Source organism: Mus caroli, chromosome 16 (genome assembly GCF_900094665.2).
Source record: "Mus caroli chromosome 16, CAROLI_EIJ_v1.1, whole genome shotgun sequence".
Taxonomy (NCBI): Eukaryota; Metazoa; Chordata; class Mammalia; order Rodentia; family Muridae; genus Mus; species Mus caroli.
Window position 1 is genome coordinate 73497409 of NC_034585.1, and position 10189 is coordinate 73507597.

At 43.4% G+C, this 10189-nt stretch overlaps 1 protein-coding gene across 1 annotated transcript in view; it reads right to left on the reverse strand.

The window, feature by feature from the left end:
- Btg3 (BTG anti-proliferation factor 3) overlaps nt 1-9834 on the reverse strand; it is a 19088-nt gene extending 9254 nt beyond the window's left edge. The window contains exons 1-3 of the mRNA XM_021185002.2: nt 9739-9834; nt 6387-6565; nt 1595-1732 (exon numbers count right to left, since the gene is read on the reverse strand). Coding sequence (XP_021040661.1) covers nt 1595-1732; nt 6387-6559 — 311 coding nt within the window. The 5' untranslated portion in view covers nt 6560-6565; nt 9739-9834. The remainder of the gene's footprint in view (nt 1-1594; nt 1733-6386; nt 6566-9738) is intronic.
- Between the last annotated feature and the right edge of the window lie 355 nt (nt 9835-10189).

A 10189-nucleotide genomic window follows, 5' to 3' on the forward strand; every position in this document is an offset into this window, starting at 1 on the left:
GTAGTTTTGGTTCTATAAGAGAGCAGGCTGAGTAAGCCAGGGGAAGCAAGCCAGGAAGGAACATCCCTCCATGTCCTCTGCATCAGCTCCTGCTTCCTGCCCTGCTTGTGTTCCAGTCCTGACTTCCTTGGTGATGAACAGCAGTATGGAAATGTAAGTTGAATAAACCCTTTCCTCCCCAACTTGCTTCGTGATCTTGATGTTTGTGCAGGAATAGAAACCCTGACTAAGACAGGCTCCCTGTAAGAACTGCATCTTAGAGACAGGTGTTTGAGACCAGCCTGGTCTGCATAGTGAATTTCAGCATAGCCATGTCAATATAGGTCTTGACTTTCAGGAAAAAAAGGAAGAAGGAGAAGAAGAAGAAATGCACAGGTAGGAGAGATGGTTGAGTAACTAAGATAATTTGCTACTCTTCCAGAGAACACAGGTTCAATTCCCAGCAGCCATGGCCTTCAAACATCTGTAACTCCAGTTAAAGGTCCTACTGCCCTATTCTGGCCTTCTCAGGCACCAGGCATGCAGAGCACTCACAGACAGACATTCAGGCACAACATGCATACACAACGCATCTTGTGTGAGAATTATGTCTACTATTAAGAATGTGTAGATCTTCATGGAAAGAAACTGAAAGAAATAATGTAAGCAATTAAGACAGTTCAAACAATGGGGTTTATGTCATTACATACAAGGAACCTTCACCTCAAAGACCCTAAAGTTTGTAACATTTGATATTAAGAATAAATTTTTTAAGATTATTGCTAGTAAATCTTTAAGTGTCCATCTCTATATTATATAGCCAGATTCATATAGAAAAGGAACTTTCTTTCCTGTTCTCAAGAGATTTGCACCCTCAAAACAAAGAAAAGCTCCCCATGAGCGCTAGCATCAAAAATGTGCAAGTTCATGCTTCTAGTTTATCCTGTTTCTTCTTCCTGGAGAACCCATCTTCCCTGCCTTGTCACCTAGTGACCTTCACATAGCAGCTCAAGTGACATCTACACAGTCGTCTTTTTCTCGTGTCACCTACAACTCTTTTATAGATAGTTCTATGAAGGCACAAATCATACCATGTTGTAATTTGCTTACTATTTCTTCTCTCTTATTACCCTGTGAACTACCTAAAGAATGTTGATCTAATTTTCGAAAACTCCACAAATGCCTAGTTTACATAATGCTTTTATTGAAAGTTTAAATAGATTTCACATCTAACTCTTTTAAAGTTGTTGGGAGATAGACGCAATTCCTATGATGAGAACAGCATCTTTAAAATGCTACTGAGCTACTTGAAGAGATGGAAACAACTAAACATCACACTGCTTCTTTATTTGGACTCAGCCTTTGCTGTCTGAGGAAAGGATGTGTCACATGAATAAAGCATGGTGGCAGAGGGCAAGGTACATACTTTCTACACTCTACCTCTTCTTGGTGCATAGTAAAATCCTCCACAACACTCCAGGAAACCTTTTCTGAACTCTTCACGGTAAGAGGGTCATTTCATAAAGCTTTTCTGAGAACACCGACGAGGCCCAGGTCGATCACACATGAGAAAATGCAGTGAAAATCAGTTCAGCTGCTAAACATGAAGACTCACCGGCAGCACACCTCACACGGATCCACCCAGAGTGTAAGTTCCTTAGGCAAGCCCAGGTCACTGTACAAGATGCAGCTGTTCTCACAGGCTTTCAGGACATCGGGATCAACTCTCTGAAACTTATTGACACGAATGCATCTATAACAAAACAGATTAATAGCTATAATTGAATCCCAATCATAAATCTTACCAATCAATATACGTGAAAGCGAGCAATAAAATACCCTGATAGAGAACCGGGAGATTCGCAAGTGTGAACTTCAGACAAGAAGGCAACCTGAAAGCTGCCCAGCCTAATAAAGACAGAAGAAAGATAACCCGTATGAGCCCAGAGGAATCACCAGGTCTCCTCACTTATCAGAGACCACCGTACTGCACACCTAACATCAAGTAAGCCCAGAGACCAAAATGGCTACTTAGAACTCTTGACAACTTTTGGAGGGCTGGGGGATAGGAGTCTCAAGCTTGCTATGGAGCTGAGTTGCTCCTGCAAATTGTGATACTCAAGCATCAATCGCTCAGATGCTAGGGCTAGAGGTGTACACCCTCATCTTCGGCTGACTGCAATGCTGGAGATTCAATCCTAAGCTTCATGTGTATTAGGCAAATACTGCATCAACTGAGCTCTATCCCCGGCCCTGACATTATGAAGTTTTGAAGACTAATTGATAAAATCTGAAACTAAAGGACTTCAACCAGTGCCTCAAATACTACTAGAATTTTTTGTGACCAGTTTTATTGTCACTAACATGTTTTTACATTCTGGTAATAAAGTGAAATCTTAGAGGAGACAGCTTTTACTTCATCTATAGTTGTTTAAAGAATAAGGAATTCAAGGACCATGCACACAGCATTCTCATAACTAAAATGTAATCTTGGAATACTGCTTCATTTGATGTACCATGTCTTATACACGACTTTCTTTTACCTAAGTTGCAAAATAATAAAGAAAAAAATTTAAACTAATAAAGCCTCTTTCGACAAAGTTTGGAGCTAAGACTAAAGGATGGACTATCCAGAGACTGCCCCACCCAGGGGTCCATCCCATAATCAGCCACCAAATGCATATGCCAGCAAGATTTTGCTGAAAGGCCCCTTACATAGCTCTCTCTTGTGAGACTACGCCGGGGCCTAGCAAACACAGAAGTGGATGCTCACAATCAGCTATTGGATGGAATACAGGGCCCCCAGTGGAGGAGCTAGAGAAAGTACCCAAGAGCTGAAGGGGTCTGCAACCCTATAGGTGGAACAACAATATGAACTAACCAGTACCCCCAGAGCTCGTGTCTCTAGCTGCATATGTATCAGAAGATGGCCTAGTTGGCCATCATTGGGAAAAGGGGCCCCTTGGTCTAGCAAACTCTATAGGCCCAGTACAGGGGAATGCCAGGGCCAAGAAGTGAGAGTGAGTGGGTAGGGGAGCAGGGCGGGGGGGGGGGGAGGGTATAGGGGACTTTTGGGATAGCATTTGAAATGTAAATGAAGAAAATATCTAATAAAAAAAAAGCCTCTTTCAAGTTAATTTAAGAAATGCCTGTTCAACCAATGGAATATAGACTATAAGGCTAGCAGCTGTAGGCAACACCATACTCACTGTCTAACCTGTTGCCCCCTTGTATTCAAAAATGTATTTTCCCTAAGTGAATAAATAGTAGCATGAAGGCAAAAATGCACCTCCAGAGATGCACTCTGTTTAAGTAGAAAAACAGTATCTACAATGGAAAATATGAAGTATATTTACTACTTTCAATCAAGACTCAACCAGGGCAATCCGGCATTATAACTACTTATGGAATTTACTGTCTGAGCTTGAACTGTTTCATTTCTCTTCCATATCTGACGATATATATATGGATATGCAAGTCAACTGGAAATACTATCCATTATAATGTTCTATTTAGGATGTAGTGGATATAGCTCAGTGTACAGCAACGGCCTTGAGTTTCACTGTTCCTGGACTCAATCTCAAGCATCCAATAACAATGATAATCCAACCAAAAGACTTTTCAACCAGTGTTTCAATTGCTGGTATAGTACCAATGTGATATTTAGCTTATAAAGTTAAATTGTTCCATTAGCTCATTTTAATCTTCACTGAAAAAAGATCTTGTTAAGACAACTAATAATGTTTCTAAAATATATTATTTTTTACCATGTACTATGCAATAAACAGTATCCTATTAACTCTTTTTAAAAATTTCATAGCTAGATATTATTTTCACTTTGTAAGGGGAAAAAAAGGAGGCAGTTTGAGGAATTTGCCCAACATCACACACCAGTGAATTTAGACTGCAAATCCAGGACCCCAACCTCAAACTTCATATATAGCTTAGAAATAACATGCGTGTCTAATGTACCTGATCAACATTAGAGCTACAGCATACAAACCCTGTCACCAAAGCTCACCCACAGCTCCCTGCCACGTCCTACGGATACCACTAAAACTAGCAAATCCAGAGTAAAAGCTTCCTTTATTATATAGAAGATGTTGCTTGATCCTTTGACCTAACCTACAGATTCTAATGTTATATAGCATATAGGGCAATCCAAGTCCCATGTACCACACCATCACAAGCAGTTAAGACTGGCACTCTTCATGTATTATACGTTGTATTTGCCACGAGAGTGATGAAGATGCTAAGCTTTTAAATTAGATATAACTTATCTGTTTAGAAAACTTAGATACAACACACGTTTTTACACTTTTTTTTAAATCCTAAAACTGGAACTACTTTTCTATTAACTGTTCTTCAAATGCAAGATTATTATAAAAGTTGCACGAATATATTATTTACTTAATGCTGATAGTTCTTTTAAATTTTTTGTAATTATAACATGTAACATAATTCTGTATTCATCCGTATTTGTCTGCATTTCTTATTGTTTCCAGATAAGATTCCGAGACATAATGTTCAAAATGAGTATTTTCACAGATCTTATATTGCCAAACTGTCTTTTATAAATATCACATTTGCATAAAATGTAGAAAACATTTTAAACTTATATTCATTTTTCCCACTGTACCATGAAGTCTAATAGTTTTTTTAAAAGCCTATTTTAAAAAGCTTCAAAATGACTCAGTGATACTTCTGATCACATGCCAAGCTAGTCTTCTTTGAGTTTTTCTCAAGTTTTTAGCATTAATGGAGATGAAATGGTACGCTCTCTGACCTTGCTGTATTTACTTGGTTTTCAGCAACTTGGCACTTCCAAAAGCACCCAGCCAACATCAATTAGACACGTGTAAAAAGCCTCAGTAACTTACAAAAGCAAAGCTGTTCACTATCAGGAAAAAGGCAACCAAATGAGAAACTAAAACCTTCCCTGAGCCTAGATTTAAAACTACATATCAACTTATATTCATAATATTAACCACCTTACTAGGAAATTCTGGGTAAAAACTATGAAAAAACACAAACGTTATCAGAATAGTACACTGTAATCAACTGGCTTTAAGGAAATGAGAAACAACAAAATTGTATTTCCACTCCAGTTGCTAAAACAAAAATCTTTTACAACAACAGCACGTCTAAGTATTGGTTTATGGAACAAAAAGCAGGGACAACAACATGCTCAAATAAAGGGGAATTTTCATAGTTGACACAAGTTAACCAATGTTTCAGTTTAACTGTGAGGCACGCCCACAATCCCCATTGTGGTATGACAGCTAGTTTTAGGAAATGACCTATTTGCCTTCTCAGCAGATACATCTCTACCAAAGTGAGCATGTCAGGGCATGTTCTTCTTGTACAGCTTAAAGATCCGACAGTTCTTTATTTTAACTTACAAATCAAAATATAAGTAAGTGCTCTCTTCCTCCTCAGCGCTGAGCCTATGGTGAGCACAAGCTCATGGAACTCGGGAGCCATTCAAGACCCGCTATAAAATCCCCACCCCAGGACTTTACCACTGGAGGTACACAGGTGAGTTACCGTCAACTGCTTATACCATAATATAATATTATATTCATAATGTAAGTGAGATCATCACCACGAAGGCCAAGAACATGCTAGGTTGAAGACAGTCTTTCTACATTGCCCTAACTGTCAGGGAACTCACTATGTAAACTAGGCTACCCTCGAAAGTGACAGAAATCCTCCAGCCTCTACACCCAGAGTGTTAGAATTTAAGGCAGATGCCACTCTGTCTGCCTTTGCCTGATTATCTTACTTTACCATTTTCTCTTCTTTTTGGTTTTTCGAGACAGAGTTTCTCTCTATGGTCCTGGCTGTCCTGGAGCTTCATGTGAAGACCAGTCCAGTCTCAGACTCAGAGATCCTGCCTGCCTGCCTGCCTGCCTCCTGAGTGCTGGGGTTAAGGCCTGTGTCATCAGTGCCCTCTTCAAAAAATAAAATAATAATAATGATAATCACAATAATAATAATAAAAAGTGCAGCATATACATTACCTTTAGATACAAAGACAAACTACTTTCTCAACTCTTAATCGCCATGCTCATTTCTGAGAGATTAGGGTCCTCTAGATTTGTGAAGAACCCTAAGCACTCATGATAACAGCAAAAATCTACTCAAGCAAGAGCCAAAGTACTCACAAGAACCTAACTGGTGACCACAGCTCTGGCCTTCCAAGGCTAAACAGTAGAATTCCATCAACAAATATGCATACTTTAAAATGAGCAAGAACAAAATACCACGACACCCCAGCGTTTTTTGTTTTTCAGATAAAATCCTAGAAGGCGATTTCTAAATACCCTCCAGCCCTCTGGCCTTGCAGTCATTACACAAACTGATCTTCATTTAGTCCAATCCGACCGTCTCGTCGAACGCCTTACCTGTAGGCCTGACCTTTGGATGGTTTTTCTGGATACCAGTGATTTTTATATTTCTCTTGAAGTATTTGAGTTAATTTCTCAGCAAACCTCTCAACTGCTTCTTTTTTCAACTTGTCATGCTTTCGAACCAGCCTTGTGAAAAAGAAGACAACAGCCGCAATTTCGTTCTTCATTTTTCCCTGTAAAGATAAAATGTTTTCTTAGAAACAAAACACAAATTAATCCAAACAACAGCAACTACACACACAGACACACACACACACGAAAATAAATTTCTGCAAAATATGCCCCTCTACAGCTTTCCCTTTCAATTTGCCCGGTCTTTTCTTGCCAGTAATCATTACTAACGGTTTGTAGTCCTCCGAGACCTATTAGGAAATACTCCCGGGATTCTTACTACTTGGTTTTAAGTAGTAGTTCAGTGAAGAACACAGCATATTGCTTCTGACAACTGAAATAAATTCAGAAACTAATCAAAAAGAATCTTAGTAAATATTACACTAAATGAATCAAATTCAAAGTAAAATGTAAAGTTCTGGGAAAGGGCCTGAAATTCCAAACAGAAGAGTCTAGCACTAGGGGCTGAAGAGAGGCTCCGTGTCCTCCTCCTGCAGAAGTTGGGTTTACCTCCCCCACACCACAGGACAGTTAAGAAGCACCTGCAACTCTAGTTCCAGGGGGCTCTCTTCTGCCTTTGAGGGCACCAGGCACACACGTGGTAGCTATACATACACGCAGGCAAAGCACTCATACACATACAAAGTAAAAAATAAATCAGGTTTGGAGTCCCTCCCCAAAAAAAGGTTAAACAGCAATGACATTTCCAGTAATTCTATCAGCTATGAGCCCAAGAATTCTAAAGTATATGTTCCTACAAGAAAGAAGGAAGGAAGGAAGGAAGGAAAGAGAGAGGAAAGAGAGAGAGAGAGAAAGAAAGAAAGAAAGAAAGAAAGAAAGAAAGAAAGAAAGAAAGAAAGAAAGAAAGAAAGAAAGAAAGGACGAACATATGTCCTTGGCAACATTATTCACGACAAAGTAGAAATACTCCAAATATCCCCCAAATGCTGACTGGACACATAAAGTATGGCTTATATGTACAACAGACCGGGCAATTACCATAAACGAAGCACTAACACGTGCTACAACACAGCAAGCAGAGGTAACAAACAATGCCACACTAAAATTTCTGCCATGTATACAACTGTCCAGAGCAGGGAAGTCTCTACAGGCAGAAAATAGACTGGGTGGCCTACAGGCAGGAGGAGCAGAGGAACAGGAGACAAGATTCTAGGGAGTCCAAGGTTCTTTTTCTGCTGTGATAAAACTATTACTCTTGAATAAATTTGTTACACATGTAAAGTTTTTCAGCATTGAAGCTTTTTATACATATTCTTTCGGGTATAGGTATATTTTCCTAAAAAGCTAAAACAAAAAATAGTGAGCATTTAAGTACATTAAGCAGAGCATCAATTCAGGGTCACTCACAGAAATTTTAAATGAAATAATCAGTTACATTTTGGAGCTGCATCAAAGGATTCTTAAAAATAGAAAATCTGATTGATATTGATTAATCCAGAAAGGCTGTTCAGGCGTTCTTTTGAATATGTGTGTGTGTGTATATGTATGTTTTGAGATGAGCTCATTCATTTGGCTGAATGGAACTTGGAGATATTCTGATCCAACATTTACCAAGTAAAGTAACGTCATCTTTCTGGGCGCCAATGTCAGGCCCTACTGTATTGACTATACCAGTGAACTAGCTTAACAACAGGCTGGCAGTCTGGTCTTATAAATTAAAAAAAAAAGAAGAAGAAGAAGAGAAAAAAGAAACACCGTTTTTTTTAAAGATTTACTAAAACTGCTCTCTTAAGTTTCTTGTCTAATGTGATTTTTACTCTGCATGCAAATGCAAACAAGGGTTCTCAGAGTGAAAGAAATTCTATATAGTATCTGAGATTTGTCCTGGCAGCCCTACTCACTCCGATCCTAGATGGAAGCCACCCAAACCTTCCTCTTGGATGCTTAGAATGCCAAATACACCCTCTACTGCTATGGTCAGCCGGTAAAGAGAATCCTCACAGACCAGTAGTAGGCACATAGAACTTCAGTCTACTACAACTGCTGTGCCACCTCCCTCCTCCTGCACAGTGTGAGGCCTCTTCCGCTCTCCGAAGCTTCCTTTATACTTCATGTATAGCACCTTGTGATGGTCCAGCAAACCCACTGAAACTGAATATACAACTTGGGCGAGGATATCGCAGATGGAGCTGCATACGCTCCACTCCAAACAAGATAGAAGAACTCACACTAGAGAAATGTACTGATTCCTAGATCCCTCGCATTCACCAACTGGGCTACCTAACAGTTTGGGGGATTTGCTTTTGTTTGCTCAAGTTCATATAAAAAAATAAAATAACATTAAGGAAGGAAAGAACCACTTAGCGGTTGTTTTTTGGTTTGTAACAGAAGATGAGTCATACGGACTTATTTATTTTTCTGTTTGAAGGAATGGAATAGCTGAAGAATTAACCCCCTCTTATCAGTGTTCCAGAAGTACCAAAGGCCCAAGAGAAAGGTCTAAACCTCGGGGGAGGGAGTGGGGATCTGTGAATACCACGGGGGGCCGGGGGTGGGGGATTAGACCTTAGGCGCCTAGTGCCACCCACACTGTCCCCCAAAGCTCCCATTTTAAACACCGCTTGGTGACGTCACCCCAGGACGTCGTCACCGCGGCGGCTGCTCCTCAAGTTCTACTTTGTTCCACGAGCTCGACCTTCTAGGAGTTTCTAACTTTGCAGTCTCCCCACCCCCACCCCCACCCCCAACCCCTCCCCAGTAACGAAAAAGCCACTCGCAGTTTCTAGAAACCACAACTTCTTCAGGTGGACGCTGCCGAGGTGGAGGGGACAGCAAGCGTGGTCGCGCCGAGAGGCCCTGACCGCCCCGGGCGGCTTTGGCCAGCGGGATCCAGATGCAGCCGGATCGGGCCCCCCTCCCAGCCCGGCGCGGGTGGAGAGAGCCCCCCACGCGCTCCGAGTGGACGGCCTGCGCGCCGCGTCTAACCTGTGCAAACAAACCGGCTCGCCCCTGCCCGCCCGCCCGCCGCCCGCTGTCGCCTCCCCGGGGGCGGCAGGCGACGTGGCACGCGCCCGAGGAGGCGTCCCAACCCCACCGAGAACCCGCCGCCTCGCCGCGCATCCTTCGGCCGCTCCGCTTTCGACGTGGCGGCGGGCGCGTCCCAACCTCCCTCCGCCGCGATGCCCGGGGGTCCCCGCCGCGTCCCCTTATGCCAGGCCCGCTCTCCTCACTGCCACCGCGTCCCCGTCTCCGACCCCCGGCCCGCTCTCCTCACCGCCGCCGCCGCCGCTGCCGCTCCGGGGGCTGCACCCTCGCCGGCTGCGACCGCGTCCCGTGGCCGAGGAGCCGAGCGCGAGCGCCGCTGCTGCGTCGTCGGGCCGCCGCTGCCGCCGCCGCCGAGCGCGCGCCGACCAGACTGGCGGGCGGCGGAGCGCGCGGCCGACAGGGCGAAAGCAGTCCGGACGCGGCACACGGGGGGCTCGAGGCCCGGAAGAAGGGAGGGGCGATGACTGGGAGAGGCCCGGCGCCGCGAGGAACCAATCCGCGCGCCCTGGGGCGGGGCTTCCCTCGGGCCCGCCCCCCCCTCCAGCGGTGCGCGTGGCCGGCTCCTGCCTCGGGCGGCGCGCAGAGCCTGGGCTCCGACGGCGGTGCAGGCACGAGGTCGCAGTGCCTCCTGCGCGAACCCCGAGGGCCTTGCCTCCCTCGGTGGGGTGGGCAGGACGCTT